General features: G+C 40.5%; 1 protein-coding gene across 3 annotated transcripts in view; it reads left to right on the top strand.

The window, feature by feature from the left end:
• Window positions 1-19480, top strand: part of ARHGEF26 (Rho guanine nucleotide exchange factor 26) — a 118386-nt gene that overhangs the window by 58133 nt on the left and 40773 nt on the right. For all 3 annotated transcript variants that reach the window (XM_032408408.1, XM_032408407.1, XM_032408409.1), the window contains 3 exons: window positions 6969-7121; window positions 10601-10730; window positions 14569-14643. In XM_032408408.1, the coding sequence (XP_032264299.1) occupies window positions 6969-7121; window positions 10601-10730; window positions 14569-14643 (358 nt within the window). The remainder of the gene's footprint in view (window positions 1-6968; window positions 7122-10600; window positions 10731-14568; window positions 14644-19480) is intronic.

Genomic DNA, 19480 nt, shown 5'->3' with positions numbered 1-19480 from the left:
TACTTGAACATGTTTCATCTTTAATTTTCTATTTCAAACACAAATTTGATTTATTCACATCAGATATTTGATTAATCTGTTTCAGGTACTATGGCCAGGTTTTTTGGTCATACTATGGTTAGGATCAGATACTTGAACAAAGGAGACATGGTCCCTGTCCTCTAGATCTTGCTAAAAAAGACAAACGTAAACACAATCATAATATAATTAGTTATGACCATAGTAGGGAAACCAAAGGAGAAGTATAAGGGGTTTATAAAGACATGAAATGACCCAGCCCAGAGGGTCAGGGAAAGCTTCTTGAAGGAGATGAAATTTAATCCGAGATGAGCCGGGGTTTGGTAGGCAAAGTGGAGGGCAGCAGGGTACAAGGAGGGCAAAAAATGAATGACTGAGTTTCACAGGGCACCTGTAAACCAGCATTTGCTTCTGGTGCATCAGCCAGGACCAGAACACATCACTAGCTGTGGCCTTCCTGACTGACTCCCCTGGAGGCGGCCCCTGGGGTGGCTGACAGCTTTTCCGCTGCCCTGAGGATCTTGCCACAGCATAAATCCACGGTGAGAGGCTTTACTATGTTGATATGTGTGATTTACGTGCTGAGATGATTCGACAGCTGGTCTTCTTGGAAAATACTACGGTTCTTTCTCAGCTCCAGCTGTTAGTCTTTTTGCTGGATGTCTAGATTGAAGGATGGCTGTTGCTCACAGGCAAGCTGAACGGGCATCTGTGGGCAGAAGCAGTAGGGGTGCTTTGAGCACGGGTGCTGGACTCAGAAAAGCTGTGACTCTGGTTCAAACTGAGGCTCAGTTGTTTTTGAGTTTTGGCTTGAGCTCTCTTAGCCTTGGTTTTGTCATCTCTAAAATGGGTCTAATTGCCATCTCAAGAAGTAGGCTTGGAGATTAAATTAAATGAGGCAGTATATATGGGAAGCACGTAGCACTGGGCTTGGTGGTCATATATATCAATTGTTTGCTCCTTGACATCTACCAAAGCCTGTCACCTTGAGCTAGACACATGGGAGGAGATTTTGCTGGTTGACTGATTGAATCACCTTTGTTGTCTACATTAAATACATTTTAATCTCCCCTATAGATTGGTAGATTTACCCTACAGTCCTCAAGAGCTATGAGGAACACTCCTGTCTGACACGCCAGTCACATTACTGATTGACTATTAAGAAGGCTGTTAGTATGGTATGGGTATATTTATAGCTCACATTTGTGTCTTTTCTACCCATCACAGAAGGGAGAAGGGGAAGCTAACAAAAGGACATGTGCCGAGTATATCAAAAACAGCTACCTCATTGTTGACTTTGTTTTTACCCCACAATGCAGTCCTGCTTTTAAGACCATCACTTGCTAAAGCAGCCACTAAAAGCCTAGAGAATATGTAGTTGTTACAGTTCTAGGAAGTATTAGAGGAAAAAGGATACAGGCCATGATTAAGCTTTTCTACCATAGACTTGTCTTTAAGTCATCTTGAAGTCCCAACTCCTGAGAGGCCACCGTGATGTCCTTGGGGGTCTGACCATTCTCTGCACAGCTGGGGAGCTCACCTGGGCAGGTCACAATCATTTGAAGCATGGCCGTGATGGTGCCCGTGAGTCAACAGTCAAACAGGGCTCACTTGGGTTTCTGGTAGGAGGCAGTGTTTCCAGGAAGCCTGTTCTGGTCCATCAGAGGTTTCTCAAAACCTAGACTTTAGCGATGAGATTAGAATTTTAGTGGGAAAAAGAAAGAAAAAGAGAAAGGTTGTGTAACATGATTGTTTATAAAACATGATCATCTTGGTAATACTACAGAGATGAAAAAATTCACAGGGCTGAAATACATTTCCATTAAAATGTTGTCCTTCAAATAAGCCAAATTACTTCACAAACTCATTTAAATTTCATTGAGGGAACCAGAATGCTTTTAGTTTGGCTTCAGGTTTGATTTGGATCTCCAGCATCTTTGGTTATTGAAATAATATCTCATTCTTCAGTATTAACTTTCTTGTTTTTCTGTAGCTCAGCTCACTTAGTGAAATATGCAAATTTGCCAAAATAACCAATAGATAATTTAACATAGGAAGCTTTAAATTATGTCTTAATTATGCTAATGTCAAAATAAAAGATGGGTGGCTTGGTTTATAGTATATTAAAGTAAGTAGCATAAACACATATTTCATTAGTGCTTTGTTTTTAATCTTGTACTTTGGCAAGGCTTTTACTGTAATAAATGAATTTTCCTTTTCATTGGGAAAAGCCAAGTTACTGTTGTTTTTGGTTATGTACTTGCATTCCTTCAGACTATAATAGTTAAAGACAAGAAATGGTAAGAACTATTTGCCTCTGAGACATTTATTTCTTAGATTTACATGATAATGACCTTATGAATGGTTTCTTATTTTTTCAGTTTTCTTTGAACATTTTCCTGAAAGACACGTGGAGTTAAAATAATGAACAAATATTTTGCATTTATATGAAAACCAGCTAAAAGTGAACTAGTCCTGACTACATACTACCTAGAACTCCTGTGGCTCTGAATTCTCACAGACGTGTATTTTTAGCTGTCCTTTTGACGTGTCTAAGGCAAAATTAAACTGCTCCTTCTTGCTTCCCCTTGCTCCTCCTAAATCCCTGTCTTTGTGAATAATTCAGTGGCACCCCCCTTGCTGCCCAGGTGGAAATCTTGAATAGACATCCCAGCATCTTCCTTGACTTCCCATCTGATGAGTTTTTTTTTTTTCTTTCTGTGAACTTTCCCTCCAAATTGTTACCCTACTCTGTGTCCTCTCTTTTTGATTTCCCACTGCCAGGCTTGATGCCCACATTAGCCGTTTCGCTGGCCTGCTTGCGGTCTGTCCTCTCCCCAACTTGTACTCTACCGCTTCTCTACCCCAGTTTTCTCTGATCGGATGATTGATTGTCTTCATCACCTCCAGTGGTTCTCATTGTCCACAGATGAAGCTCAAGCTCCTCAGCATACAGTCAAGCCTTTGCAGTCTGGCCCTGACCTGCTTTTCAACCCTCATTCTCTGCCATTGGTCCTCCTGTGGTCAACACCTCAGCCCCACTGAGTGCCAGTTTCCCGATTCGTGCCTATAGCTATGTTGTCTCCCCTGCCCCCCTGCTCCCATTAATGCCATTCTCCTCATGCCTTTCCTCACTATCAGTCACTGGCCCTCTGGACTTTTCACTGCATGCCTCTGTTAGAGGTCTTGTATTCACGGGTTCCATGCTTCCCATGGGTTACTCATCTATGGGTGTTGGGAAGGAAAGGATAATTTCCTGTTCAACTTTCATTTAATGAAGTCATCTCTCCTTGGCATATAACTCAGCTTCTTCTGTACTGGTTCTTGGTATTATACTGTGACTTCTTGATATATACTATTTTTGGCAGAGTCAGTGAGGTTAAAGTTCCATCCCTAGGTATATAGCGCCAAAGACTTGAAAACAAGGACTCAGACAGATGCTTGGGCACAAATGTTCATAGCAGTATCGTTTATTCACAATAGCCAAAGGGTAGAAACAGCCTAAGTGTCCATCAACAGATGAATGGATAAGCGTAATATGATATATATATATATATGCAATAGAATATTATTTAGCCATAAAGAGGAATAAAGTTCTGTTACATGTGTCAGCATAGATTAACCTAGAAAACATTACACTAAGTGAAATAAGCCAGACAAAAAGCACAAATATTTTGATTCCACCTATATGAGATTAAAAATAGGCAAATTCATAGAGATTGAAAGTAGATTAGGAGTGATCAGAAGGGGATGCCTGGGTGGCTCAGTTGGTTAAGCATCTGACTCTTGATTTCAGCTCAGGTCGTGATCTCAGGGTTGTGAGATCGAGCCCCATGTTGGGCTCTGCACTGGGTGTGGAGCCTGCTTGAGATTCTCATTCTCCCTCCCCCTTAGACCCCCCTCCCCCAAAAGAAGTGATTAGGGGCTGGGGAGAGGGGGAATGGAGCATTATTAGGTGATGCGTATAACATTTCTGTTGGAGGTGATGAAAGTATTTTGGAAATAGTGGTGAAAATTTTACAACATCGTGAATGTAATTAATGCTGTTGAATTGTACACTTAAAAACGATTAAAATGGCAAATTTTATGTTACATATATTTTACCCCAATTAAAAACATACATAGTTCATATAATTAAAAAAAAAGGTACTGACAGCACGCCCTTAGGCACATATGTTCCAACATGTGGTTGTGTGCATACATGTTCTTTCTGTATCGTCTGTGTTTATCAGCCTTACCTTCCCAATATAACATGGATTTCTTGAATACAGGGACCAGTCTATATAGAGAATATCTTTTAAGAAATGGCTTTTAAATATCCTTTAGCAAACATAGGGGTTTGGAGTAGGTTGTTTTTGCAATTGCTGAAACTTTTAGGAGGGTGTTTGATATTGTACTTAAATGTTAATAGACTCAGTCTTGACAAAGTGATATGAAGCTAGTTTGGAACATAATTTGGTATTTCTTTTTTTTTTTTTTTTTTAAAGATTTTTTATTTATTTATTTGAGACAGAGAGAATGAGAGAGAGAGCACATGAGAGGGGGGAGGGTCAGAGGGAGAAGCAGGCTCCTTGCTGAGCAGGGAGCCCGATGCGGGACTCGATCCAGGGACTCCAGGATCATGACCTGAGCCGAAGGCAGTTGCTTAACCAACTGAGCCACCCAGGCGCCCTAATTTGGTATTTCTAACCTACTGTTTAAGAATTGTGCATATTAACCCTGATACCTTTGGAAGGAAAGGCAAATAGCCCAGCCAAGTGTGCTTTAAGTTTTTTCTTTTGCTGTTTTAAACAAAAGGCTTGGATAACTAGGCCAGTTACATCTATGGATTGGAATCCTACTGATTATTTTCCCTAAATCCTCCTTAAAGGAAATAAAAATTTTTCTATGCTTTCTCTGAGCATAAGTAATTTTAGTCTTCTAGGAGTTAAGGTATATTTCTTCATCTTTTAAGGTCCTATGGAAACGTTTAAAATAAAATCGGTAAATGATGACAAACGAATACAGTATATACTACAATGCACTTAATGTACATGTAAATGTGTAAAGTCAAAACCTCTTAAAATCTGGATTGTTTTATTGCTGAGTGCCGGAGTATTCTTTGAAAATAACTGAGATGCAAATGTGAGAAAATGTTAGCTTATATTTACTATTAATCATCTTGCGTAAATTTCTGTTGTCTCATTCACTGTCAGCCTTGAATTTTGTATTTGGAGTCCACCCAGCAAACCAGTTAGGAGTGATGATGTGATGAATGTTAAAGAGGTTATTGAAAACTAAATTTCTGGGGCGCCTGGGTGGCTCAGTCATTAAGCGTCTGCCTTCGGCTCAGGTCATGATCCCAGGGTACTGGGATCGAGCCCCGCAACAGGCTCCCTGCTTCTCCCTCTCCCACTCCCCCTGCTTGTGTTCCCTCTCTCGATGTCTCTCTCTGTCAAATAAATAAATAAAATCTTAAAAAAAAAAAAAAGAAAACTAAATTTCTCATGGGGCGCCTGGGTGGCTCAGTCGTTAAGCGTCTGCCTTCGGCTCAGGTCATGATCCCAGGGTCCTGGGATCCAGCCCTGCATCGGGCTCCCTGCTCAGTGGAGTCTGCTTCTCCCTCTGCCCCTCCCCGCTGCTTGTGTGCATGCACTCTCTCTATCTCTCTCTCTCAGATAAATAAATAAAAATCTTTAAAAGAAAAAGAAAACTAAATTTCTCTTGTATGATTGTTCCAGAGGTCAACATTAGAAATTACTGTTAGTTTCACCTTCATTACACTTTTTTTGGAAGATGCTTTGGCCAAACAGTGACAGTTCTTTCTAGCAGATTTTCCTATCCCTCCAAACACGGACAGTAAGTGTGCTCTAGGGGAGGTCTGTCTCAACTTTTACTGTGTATTCGAATCATCTGAAGATCTTGATAAAATGCAGGTTCGGACTGGGGGGACGGACGTGGATGATGAGATTCTGCATTTCTAGTAAGCTCTTAGATGCCTGGTCTATGGACTACATTTTGAGCAGCAGTGCTCTGGGTAGAAACCTGTTTCAAATATCTGATTTTGATGTGCTATTAATATTGGCTGCCCTCTAGGGTTGCCAGATAAAATACAGGATGCTCAAGACGTCCCATTCACTATTTTTGCACATTACCTGTACTACAAAATAACTCATTTATCTGAAATTTAATTTTCACTGAACTGGACACCATATACATACAATCACACCCCAAATCGCAACCCTAAAATGCAATTTTAATAATTTCTGAGTACATTTAAATGTCATGCATATTATTAGATTTAAAATAATATGATTATTTTCAGAAAAAGGACTCAGAATTAGGTTTATTTCAGACTTTCTTTTTTTGAGAGAGAGAGAGAGAGAGCGCACGCAAGTGGGGGAGGGGAAGCGGGAGAGGGAGGGAAAGAATCTTAAGCAGGCTCCTCGCTTTTTATAATTTATAAAAGCAGTCCTGCTTTTAAGACCATCACTTGCTATGTTTCTAAAACACAGGGCTCAATCTAAGGACCCTGAGATCATGATCTGAACCGAAACTGGACGCTTAAATGACTGAGCCCCCCAGGCGCCCCTCAGACTTGTTTTTTAAGTACTTATTTAGATGTTTTGCTCATAGGCTTTTCAATACAATAAAATATGGAAACATGACTGCACCCCCTCCAATATCTAGGGAATTCTTGGAAAAATAGTGAAATCTGTACATTCTAAAATATACCTGAATGCACAGAAGTGCCCTGTGTTATCAGTGTTGAACACTCGAAGTAATAAGATGTTAATATGATAGATTTGAATTTAGACAATCTTTATAGTTTTGTCTTGTATCTCTTTGAGTTGGTATTGTGCACTGTTGATATTTCCAAATCCTGTATATAGTAACATTACATGAGAATAATCTTTGATTTTTTTCAAGTGTATGTAAGAAAATGTAAATGCTTTTCTTTGTTTTTCCAGATTCTTTACAGAGTTGGAAGCAAGACATCAGAATAATATCTTCATAGATGATATAAGTGACATTGTGGAAAAGCACACAGCGTCCACATTTGACCCATATGTGAAATACTGCACAAACGAAGTCTACCAACAACGCACACTACAGAAATTGTTGTAAGAGATGTTGTTGAATGTTAAGTGAATAGCCTAACCGCACTTTAATTAGGTTACACTGATTGAAATTAATTGATCTCTTACATCATGTTTAGAAATGCCTCCTGATGGGCTGTTTCCCAGGACTGCTTTCAGGGTGAGGGTGTTTGAATAGAAAATCTAGTCTGTGGACAACTCTCTCTCTAAAGCGATTATGAAATTACAGGTTTCTGTTACTGTTTTCCTTGTTGTTGTTTTAAATTGCTGCAAGACACAGGAGTGATCATCATTCTAAAACTCCCATTTTTCTAAGCCATTAACTGGCCATTGAGTAGTTTGCCTGAGGCCAAGCAAGTATTTGAGTTGAACTAGTCCTAGGATCCAGATTCTCTACTCTTCTAATCTTCCTCCGTTCAGGTGACAACTCTATTAAGTTTTTATAGGAATTGCTGATTTTCTCCTTCTGGGTAGTTAGAAGTGAGGAGAGAAGGGAAAGTCTGAAGGAAAGCAATAGAGAAAAATGTTCTTAAAGGCTTTAATTGTGCAACAAAAAAGAATGAAGCTTTAAATTTCCCTCCTCACCTTTTTCCCTTTGTCCTATTTAGGTTACTTAGAGTTTTGATGTGATGTGTATGGCTTTAACCTTAAACGTCAGCGATTGTTCAGTAATGTCTTGTTTTATGTTGGGGGACCCTGTTTATCTCACGTAGCTATCTGTTTTCCAGCGCAGTGTGAATTGCCATAAACTCCGTTTGGGGGCTGACGGCTATTATTACTCATACCCCCTCCATGGGTTGTGGCATTTATGACCACAGCGTGGAGCTCTGGTCCGCTGCTGTGCAATGTGTGAGCCCCTGTGGAGGGATTGGGGTTGGTGCTGAGAGGAACAGTCCACTGAAGCTCCCAAGTCGCTGGGAAGGGCTGATTGTGCCCCTTCTCCCTCCACACCCTCATGAAACGCTTGTGTGGGCTGCGTGGGAAACCAACCCCAGATGAGGTTTTGAAGTACAGAGCCGGGTTTGTTGGTACTGTTGACATTTTGGTCTAGATAAGTCTTTGCTGTGGGTGCTGTCCTGTGCATTGTGGCATGTTTTTAGAGCATCCCTGGCCTCTGTGCACTAGATGCCCCTCACTCCAGTTGTGACAACCAAAAATGTTTCTAGACACTGCCAAATGTTCTTGGGGCATGATCTCACCCCTTGCTTTTCTTAATCCCCCACCTGCCCTGGGACCCCAGATAACTGATAGAAGATGCAAGTTACGTGTTTGAAAGCAAAGCCTTGAATTAGAGCTAAATTTCATTTTGTTTTATTTTATTTTGCAGGATTTATAAAAGGTGAATAGGTACTCCTGTAACTCAAAAAATAAAGGTTCTAGGGGCACCTGGCTGGCTCAGTCTGTAGAGCATGGGACTCTTGATCTCAGGGTTGTAGTTTGAGCCCCAGGTTGGGTGTAGAGATTACTTAAAAATAAAATCTTTAAAAAAGAAATAAAAATTCTATCTGAATTAGCTTAATGATACCATCATTTGAGCTTTCATATGGAAAATAGTAGTTGTGTTTTCAGGGGTTTTGTTGCAAGTATTGTGAATTTACATTTAGGGCAGTGACTAGCTGCACACTGGAAATGCTTGAGCATCTTTGAACACAAGCAAACATGCCATAGATGCCCAGGGTCCATCCCAGACTATTTAATCAGAATCTTTGGGGGTGAGGGTCCCAGGACCTGAGTGATTTAAATATGCAACTGGTTTGGAGTTTGATTTTTTTTTTTTAACCTACTAAAAATCCTTTGAAAGCTAGCAGGTAAGGAAACTTAAAGTTCCTCAATTTGAGAAAATGAAAATAAAACATTGCTGTGTCATTTCTTTTAATTTGCTATTCTAGGTATTTACTGATTTATGAACCAAAACATTTAATTTTCAAAATACATTTTTTTAAAAAGGTCACAACTTCCACTTCCCTGCTTCTCCGGCTCCCCCTGCTCTCCAACATGGGATTACAGTATCCAGTCCCCTTGCCCTGCTCCCCAACATGGGATTACAGTATCCAGTCCCCTCGCCCTGCTCCCCAACATGGGATTACAGTATCCAGTCCCCTCCCCCTGCTCCCCAACATGGGATTACAGTATCCAGTCCCCTCCCCCTGCTCCCCAACATGGGATTACAGTATCCAGCCCCCCTGTCATGGGATGACAGTATCCAGTCCCATCCCCCTGTCCCCTCCCTGTTGTAAGTTATAAGGGAACTCCTCAGAGCTCCTCGTGGGTGAAGTGAGGTGAGAGAGAAAGAGATCTGGGGGTAAGGGCACCCACTGAAAGTCAGAAGACCTTGGTTTGACTGACTCTGGTCTGTTACTTGGCAAGTGGAAGATCCTTCTGAGACTCCGTTCTTATGGGAATCCCCTCTTGGCCCTCATTAAAAGTTGTATGGGTGTTTCCATGTGAGGTCATATCTGTGGGTGCATCTTGCTAAGTTCCATAAAAATGTTGTGGCAATATTATCACTGTTCTTATGTCGCTGAGAGGGGAGAAATATTCTGGCTGGCATGGTCAGAAAGTTTTCTGTCTCAGAAGCTTTGAAAAAGGCCAGAAGCCTCCTAGTAAATAAATCCAGTCTGATATTTCTTTCTTAGATTATCATCTGGGGCTAGAGAAGTGACTTAAAACATCATTTGTTATCTTTTTAATGGAATGCATATAGATTATCAGATAGGAGATCTAGTCTGTACGCTGGTTAATAATTGATCCGTTCACAGATAGCGTTCACCATTCTGACACCATTGCCCCTTCATTTGTTTACTTCCCACTTCTATAAATTTCTAGCTCATACATTTCTTACTGTTCATATTATCTTAAACGCCTATCTTATATTCAGTTGTTACTATAAAAGGCAGACAAGCCATCTGTGTCTATGTAATTTTTGTCATTTTATATATTAAAAATCATAATATATGAATTTTAAAGCACATTTTATACAGGGATACCTAGTTTTATTGTGCTTCACTTTATCGCACTTTTAACAGAGGGTTGGTGGCAACGCCGCATCGAGCTAGTCTGTCGCCGCCATTTTTCCAACAGCGTTTGCTCACTTGGTGTCTCTGTCACATTTTAGTAATTCTCACAATATTTCAAACATTTTCATTATTATTATATTTGTTACGGCGATCTGTGGTCAGTGATGATGGCCCACAGAGAGCTCAGATGATGGTTAGCATTTTTTAGCCACGAAGTGTGTTTTAATTAAGGTATGTACATCGTTTTTTTTTTTTTAAGACATAATGCTCTCGCACACTTAATAGACCACAGTGTGATGTAAACGTGACTTTTATACATACTGGGAAACCAAAAATTCCTTTGATTCACTTTATTGCAATATTTGCTTTAGTGTAGTGGTCTGGAACCAAACCCACAATATCTCTGAGGTATGCCTGTGATATGTTTTTACTTCTTAACTTGAGGAGGACGTATTTTGAATTTCTTCTTTCTTTGTTTCTTCTCAGAGCCACCAACCCATCTTTTAAGGAAGTACTATCACGAATTGAGTCCCATGAAGACTGTAGGAACTTACCCATGATCTCTTTCCTCATTCTCCCCATGCAGAGGGTGACTCGCCTGCCCCTGCTAATGGACGTAAGACATGATCTAATGGCTCTTTCCTCTTTGGGTAGCTGTGCTGTTATCAATCTGGTTAAGAAAATTATTCTTATTTCACTTAAATCAATGTGCTATATCTCTTCTTTAAAATCCTCCAACTAAGTGAAAAGGTGCTGTTCAGTTGGGAAGTCTCACTGTGTTTAATATCTTTGGAAATTACCTTCAACTTAGGCTTGTGTGGGCACTCCAAAGATTTCAGATTATATCACTTGCTTAACACTTTTTGAAATGGGAAAAATATTGGCTTATTGAAGACAAGAGGCTTGGATTCCATTTCCAGCTGAGCCACTAGGCATGTGACCTTGGGCAGGTCACTTAATGTCTTCAGCCTCAGTTTCCTCAGATTAATCACCAAGATCCCTTCCCTGGAGGGTTCCAAGAGGCTGTGGTGCTTCTACTGCACATGGGGATGAGATACTCTTCAGCATTAGAAGGCATGAGCTTGCCCTTATTTTCTATTGCACAAAGGCCAGCGTCCTTATTGTTTTAGGGAACGTTCACGAAGAAAACAAGGGTTTTGATTTTGAATGGTGGCCATGACTGGGGGCGGTGAGCAGAGACTGTCTGGTCTGAAGTGCAGCTGGGAGGACAGTGAGGCAGGTGGGTGGGGGTGGGCAGGGTCGGGGGGGGGGCCCTGCTCATCAGCTGGGCTGGAACCACAGCAGCAACTACGAGAGAAGAACCAGGTGGCCCAGCACAGCTCCCAACCGGCTAGTGGGCCAAATAGTATCTTTTTGATCAAGTTAAAATATTTTGCTGTAGTTTTACTTTAAAATTGGATCATAATGTAAATGTCAGTTTCAACATACTTGATTTTTGCATGTCAAAACAGAGGATAAAAATACACCAAAAAATTATGATTGAGTAAGGTTACAAAACAAATTCCATTTTCCATATTCCATTACAAATTCACAGAGATTTTCTAAAAGCACTGACATTTTGCAGTGAGTAAAAGCCTGTGATCATAGTCACTTTGTTGGCTCTGCTGGCTGGTTTGGGGGGGTAGGGGGTTGGTCATTGTTTCAGAATTCCCAACACCCTGCTGCTCTCCAGCTTCACCTCAATTTACTACCTTCATATGCTTCCCTTGTGATTCTCTCCTTGTGAATATTGGAAAACTTGCAGAATTTTGAAACTTTAGCACTCTGATTTTTTTTTTTTTTTGAGATCAACATTTCTCATGTCTAAGGATAGAATGCAGCCAGGTTATCAAAACCAAATTATGGCTTAAAAAAGGTTTATTTGTAGGTTCCATCCACACTTCTTCCCTGACTCTCCTACTCTGCATCTTTGTTCACATTGTCGTTGGCTGTCACTTCTCAGCTTTACAACTAAAACAAGCACGTCTTTCAGGCACTAGCTCTAATGCTCCTTCGTTCATGAAGCCTTACTCAGTGCCCTCCTGAACAGATACATCTTCCTCCCCATCTGAACACCCACAGCACTTTGAGAGAAGGGACTCTGATAGGTAAACTTGGTGTCCTTGGAGCCCTGTGCCTTTTGGGGTAAGATCTGCTTCTCCCACTTACAATATGATCCCGGACAAATTGCCTAATTTCATCTGAAGCATAAGTATAATATGTACTTGAAGGATTGACATGAAAACGAATGAAGTAGTAAATGTTAAGCCTGACAATAATAGGCACTCAGTGTTTTTTTCACTAAATTCGTGTATATAGTATACGGGCTTGTCCTGAGTTATGTAAACATTGTGAATTTTTCAAAGATACTGAGGAGCAGCTACTGTACTTTCTTCCATAAGATTTTATCCATAGTAAAAAGTCATTTAAAAAGAGTTTATAAGATTACTAACACTTTCATAAAAATATGAAACTTTGATCTAGAGAAATATTTCAAATTTTGATATTTTTAAAATAAGAAATGGGTACTTTCTAAATACAACATTTCTTGCAATGTTAAGAATTTTCGGGGTTCTTTTTCAACTGAAAATGTATTTTAGGCATATTTCTTTAGATTCTGTATATGCTGTGATCTCTCAGCCTTCTATATTTTCTCTGTTTAATTTTGGGAAAATTGCTTGAATGCATTGGGACTCACAGAATCTAACATACTGTGTTGTACCATGTTGGAGAGTTAATGCCATGAATGGCCAGTGGACTCAAAACTTTTTTGGGTCAGAGACCCTTTTGAAATTCTGAGTAAAGCTAGAGTCATTCTCTCTAGAAAATGCAGTATGCACAAAATTTTACATAAAATTGAAGTGTGCAAAGACAGCTCAGGACTCAGGATGTCTGCTTTCAGGGACATAAACCAGTATTTTTCATACTGCTTCTGTACACATTAGTGGGTCATGAAATTATTTTTGAATCATAAGCAGCGTTTATTAAAAAAGTGCAACAGGGGTGCCCGGGTGGCTCAGTTGGTTAAGCGTCTGCCTTCAGCTCAGCAGGGAGCCTGCTTCTCCCTCTCCTCCCTGCTCAGCTCCCTCACTATCTCTGTTGCTATCTGTGTCTCTCTCTCTCAAATAAATAAATAAAATATTTTTTTTAAAAAGTGAAATAATAGAATAGAATGTGTGGTATGTGATATGTATACAGTTCATAATATGATTAGTTATTATTTTTTAAAAACCTTTTTTCATTTTTATGTACACATGTACTGGATGCTAACGTAAATGGATTTCTTACAGTGGGCCATAGTAAAAAATTTGAGAACCATTAACAAAAGCCCACAGATGGTACACACTCTGCTTCTCAAATAGCACATACAACAATCTTGACACCTGACTTTCAGATTTGTAGGCCTAGTACTCACTTACATTCAAGATACCAGTTCCCAGCTTACCTTCCACTTCTGTTTGATGCCTATTGCCATGATCAGTTTCCCAAATGTGAGAATCTGGCCACCTGGCAGAATCTAAATGTACTTAAAGCATAGTCTCTTCAATTTTACTTCATTTGGAGAGTTAGTTAAACTTGTCAATTGAGATGAACATTTTTAACAATTAAAATGATTCCATTGGCCTTGAATGGACATGGTTTCAAAAATTATTTGTATCCCCATTTACCTTGAATTGACCCTCCTTGAAGTCAATTTTAGCATTTTAACAAAAATTGCGGTGTAACTATATCAAGAGAAAATCCGGCAGCCTGTTTTTCTTTTTTTAAAGATTTTATTTATTTATTTGACAGAGACACAGCGAGAGAGGGAACACAAGCAGGGGAGTGGGAGAGGGAGAAGCAGGCTTTTCGATCCCAGGACCCTGGGATCATGACCTGAACCGAAGGCAGACGCTTAACGACTGAACCACCCAGGCGCCCCTGTTTTTCTTGATCTTTTTATTCAATGGTATTATCTACAAACATAGTTACCTTGAGTAATGATGATGATGGTAATAATTAGTTTTATCATTCATTGAGGGCGTACTGTATGACAGACACTCATAAAGAACTGTACATGTATTATCATTTAATCCTGACAATAGCCTTGTGACATAGTTGGCTTTATCCCCATTTTACAGATGAGGAAACTGAGGCTTATAGAGACAGGGTAGGTGACTTGCCCACAGACAAATAGCTAGTAAGGGACAGAACTTGGATTTGAAACCAGGTTCCTCCACCCCTGAAGTCCATTCTCTTATTTAATCGTTCCCTGGATTTACTTGGATCCTGTGCATTTAAAGACTGTTTCCTAGTTTTGTCATTGGATTTTAATGTAATCTTCATACTCATCCATAATGTTGTGTTCAGCATTGTTAAGTTTGCTATGAGTAAGAGGATGGGGCTGGGTCTTGGTTTTATTTTACTAAATAAATAAACTGATTGATTTTTGTTTTTCTTTTACTTCACTGCAGACTATCTGTCAGAAAACACCAAAGGACTCTCCGAAGTATGAGGTCTGCAAAAGAGCGCTAAAGGAAGTGAGCAAGGTAACTGTTGAATAGCTAGCTCATCACACAGTAAACTGTTCAGCATCTCGGGAGAGTACACATCTGGGTTTGATGCTAAACGTTGGGAGTTCTCAAAGCCATTCGCACAGCATTCTTTAGGTAGCTGAGAAACAAAATAATGTTTGCTGCACTCAAATGAAATTAGTATTTTTATTGTTTTATGCAGTCTTGCTGTAAGGGCCAATAGAGATCTCATTTTCTCTTGGTGTCTGGATAGTCGTTTATTCATTCTTTCATTAAATAGCTATTTACTGAGTATCAACAACTGTGCCAGGCATGATGCCAACCCCTGAAAATATGATGATGCAGACATAAGACAGTTGTGGTTAATGCCATCATGCAACATGCTGTATAAAGGGGAAGGTAGGTGTTAAGCAAGAATTACAATAAAGGATGGGGAGTGACATGGTAGTGAAGAACATGGTGATGTTTAAGCTGAAACCTAAAGCAAGCTGAGCTCTGAACCAGAGCTTGGGGGCGGGGGGAAGAGAGTGTCTCAGGTACGTGTAGAAACCCAAAGGCAGGGCGCCTGGGTGGCTCAGTCGTTAAGCGTCTGCCTTCTGCTCAGGTCGTGATCCCAGGGTCCTGGGATCAAGCCCCACATCGGGCTCCCTGCTCCGCGGGAAGCCTGCTTCTCCCTCTTCCACTCCTGCTGCTTGTGTTCCCTCTCTCGCTGTCTCTCTCTCTGTCAAATAAATAAATAAAATCTTTAAAAAAAAATGTGTTGTAAAGGTGACAATGGGGATGGGACCAGTTGTGAGGCTTTTGTAGTTGATTAGGCTAGAGGTGACAGTGGCCTTTATGGATGTATAGTAAGATGTAGAGAAGCAATATATAATATTGGAGAGGTAGGCACAGAGATTGATTGGGTGAGTGTGTTTAAGATCAAAGTCAAGGAATATGGTCTCTGGCTTGGGCAACTAGATGGATGCTCTTATTTACCTTTACAATAGAAACATAGGGAGAAGCTGATGAGCTGCATTTTGGATATGTGATACTAGATGTTCTTACAGAATATTCAAGTTGGCTGAATAAACAGGTCAGGAACTCACTGGAGAGACTGGGGGATCATGGACATATGATGATTTCTGAAGCTGGGAGAGTGGATGAGATGACCCAGAAAGAGCGTGTAGAGTAAGAAGAGTAGTGAGTCTGGGACATGACTGTGAAGAACACCACCACCATTCATCTTGTTTAGGGAAAAAGTACCCATAGAGAAGACTTTTTTAAAAAAACAAAACATACGAAAGAAGGAGGAAAACCATAATGACCTGGCAAACGTCAGATGATTTGGTGGAAGGTCAGTGAGCCCGGTTGAGTGCTCCTGAAAGATAGAATGACTAATGAGTGAAGCAGTCAGGGGTTTATCATCGGGTGGGTGGTGTCCTCGCAGTGGTGGGCGTGGAAGCTGGATTGCAGTGTGTTGAGGAGTGAGCAGGAGGTGTGGAGCTGCAGCGAGCCAGCAGGTGTAGCTGGCTCTTTCAACTCTGGGGCTGTCCATGGAGAGAGAGCTGTAGCTTAAAAGGGATGTGTGGGAACGTCTCTTTGTTTGTTTAAAGATTAGAAAAACGTGGGTACATTTAAATGCCGATAGGAATATCGAGCTGAGAGAAAGCAGTAGAAGGTGTGGGGAGTCAGTCAAGATACTGTATGAGCTAAGCAGAGGGAGACAGAGACAATGGTAGTGCCAGAAGCTTCCCAAACCACTTGCAGCCACCACACTGCCTTTGAGTTTGGTACATTTTTGCATCACTTTACTGTGAGGTGGTTTCTTTCCTTTTTTTTTTTTTTTTTAAGATTTATTTATTTATTTTAGAGAGACAGAGAGAGAAAGTGAGTGGGAGGGGCAGAGTAGCGGGAGAGAGGGAATCCTCATGCAGACTCCCTGCTGAGCATGGCGCCCGACACGGGGCTCAACCCTAGGACCCTGAGATCGTGACACAAGCTGAAATCAAGAGTTGGCTGCTTAACCGAGTGAGCCACCCAGGTGCCCCTGTACTGTTTCTTTTAATCAACTTTAAGTTGACTCTATTTTACATATCCTCATCCTTGCCAATAGTACCTGCAAAATCATGGGTTTTGTGAGCTAGTTGTTTATTATTCTAATATACATTTTTATATTAAAAGTAAGTTTAGGGGCGCCTGGGTGGCTCAGTCGTTAAGCGTCTGCCTTCGGCTCAGGTCATGATCCCAGGGTTCTGGGATCGAGTCCCGCATTGGGCTCCCTGCTCAGCAGGAAGCCTGCTTCTCCCTCTCCCACTCCCCCTGCTTGTGTTCCTGCTCTCGCTATCTCTCTCTCTGTCAAATAAATAAATAAAATCTTAAAAAAAAAAAAGTAAGTTTAGCTGTTTCTTAGTTCATTCAGGCTGCTGTAACAAAATACCACAGACTGGAAGGCTTATAAACAACAGAAGTTTATTTTTTCTAGTCCTGGAGTTGAAGAGTCCAAGATCTGGTCGGGTGAGGGTCCTCTTCTGGGTGGCAGGTTTCTCCTTGTAGCCTGACACAGTAAAAGGGGCTAAGGGGTTGGTAGAGCCTCTTTTGTAAGAGCACTAATCCCATCGTGAGGGCTCTACCCTCATGACTTTTAAGCACCTCCCCAAAACCCCACTTCTCAATACCATCATCTTTGGGGTTTAGGATTTCATCATATGAATTTGGAAGGATACAAAAATTAAACCATAGTAATCTGTCAACCACTTAAATTCACAACTTGACCCATCAGTGGTCTGCACATCCCACTTTGGGGAACACTAAGTGAAGAAACAGACTGAGAAATGTGAGGTTACCAAAGGTCCCACCAGCAGTGGGTCTCTCCTCCAGGACCCCGCATCCAGTGCTGCCTTCCTGGAGACAGTAGCGGGGAGGGCCTTTAGGAGAAGCTACTAATGAAGGTCTAGCATTGGACTTGCAAGAAATTTTGTCAAATTTTATTTGGTTGTTACTGAGAAGTTGAAGAAGAATTCACACAGAAGAAGAAAGAGGAAGGCTGTAGTTATTGTTGAATTGAGCTAGGAATGATATTTAGTGTTTTTCAAGAATTTCACACCCCAGTTGCAGTAAACCACTACATTCCTTCAGACATCTCTTGTTCACTGGATTTGACACTGGTACTTGTAGGAAAGACAGGCAAAAATGTAATGGATCAGTGAATTGCCTTAATCTGATACTATAAGCATATAAAAGGCTCTCTGTGAAGAAATGCCATTCTAGTGACTTGTTTTCTCTGCATTTCTTTCTCTCACTTGAGCACAGGTTATGAATGTCAGAATTATTTCCCGAGTCTCCTAGTGGTATATGGTAACTAAGGCCACTAAATATAGCCAGCTCAGGAATTAACTTCTTTTTCATTTGTCAAGGTTGCTGTTGGGGTTTACAGATTCTGGGAGAACAGTATCAGTATTTTCAACAAAAACAGTGTGTAAATAGAGCATTTATTGTTCAAAATTAAAAGCAGAATTTCACTTGTTTGCTTTATCTGAAAAGAAAAGAAAGTAGAGTTTCCAATATTTATTCTAGAGAGTGAAACTTGGTATATCATGGTCCAAGTTTTTAGAAGCAGACTCTACCTAAGGCCCTTGGGCAAGTGTCTCTAGATAGTTATTCATTCTTGGACAAAATGAGTAATATCTTTTCTGGTAATGAAAATGCTAATGAAATTTATTTGCATAGTGTGAATAATATGTCACTGAAATTCCTCATACATGTTGCTGAAATGAGTGTAAGTGCTTACTGAATTTGGGGCCTTGGAAAGACTTATTGACCTCATCGAACAACTCAAAAACAAGAAAGATGTTTCTCTTAAATAAAAATGTGTTTACTTCCTGATTTTCTGTTCGCATGGTGGGTTAGAGCTTCAGGGAGAGCGATTTCCAGGGAATTTAAAGTTCAGCTGGTGCAGAGTGATGTCTGGGGTTCAAGGAGTGGAGGTCAGAAGGTGGTTTCTTATGCCAGTGAAGTCTTTCCTGCCCTTCTCTTGCATTTACTCTCCTGAGGAGAATAACTGCTTTCACTCGCACCTCATAACAATGCTACTCCTATTTGGAGATACTGTTAAGTTATAAGTCTTTCTCCCGGTAGTGAAATAGCCAAGTCTCTTTAATCTTCTTCTATAACTTATTGCTCCTGCCATTTGCAGAAAGGTAGACATACATATCTATTACCTTGGAAAGACCCCTAAGCTATATTGTTACATGAGGAACATTAAGTTGCAGAGCAATACAAATGGTGTAATGACATCTAGCTAATAAAGTGTGTTGATGCTCATATGTATGTTATCGGTATAGAGAAATAGTCCCAGAATCATGCACATCAAACTTGGAACTGTGTGGAAGGGAAGGATTCACAAGGTTTCTGTTTTCACTCTAAGTACTGCTTTGTAAGAACGCATTTAAGGTTTACAAAGGTATATTCTGAAAATAAACTAATAAGTGTACATTATAGAAAATTTGGAAAATTTAGGTAAGAGACAGAAAATAAAATGTATCAGTAATTTTATCAAAAGTAATGACTGTTGGGGCGCCTGGGTGGCTCAGTCAGTTAAGCGTCTGCCTTTGGCTCGGGTCATGATCCCAGGGTCCTGGGATGGAGTCCCACATCCGGCTCCTTGCTCTGTGGGAAGCCTGCTTCTCCCTCTGTCTGCAGCTCCCCCTGCTTGTGCTCTCTCTCTCTTTCTTTCTCAAATAAGTAAAATCTTTAAAGAAAAATGTAATGACTGTTGTCATTCTACTACATATCCTTCCAATGGGATGTCTAATCCAATACCAATGTATGGTATAAAGATACACTGAAAAATGGATTCGTATGGTACCCATTG

This window comes from Phoca vitulina, unplaced genomic scaffold (genome assembly GCF_004348235.1).
Source record: "Phoca vitulina isolate PV1807 unplaced genomic scaffold, GSC_HSeal_1.0 scaffold10, whole genome shotgun sequence".
Lineage (NCBI taxonomy): Eukaryota > Metazoa > Chordata > Mammalia > Carnivora > Phocidae > Phoca > Phoca vitulina.
This window is presented reverse-complemented; position numbering and strand designations above follow the sequence as displayed.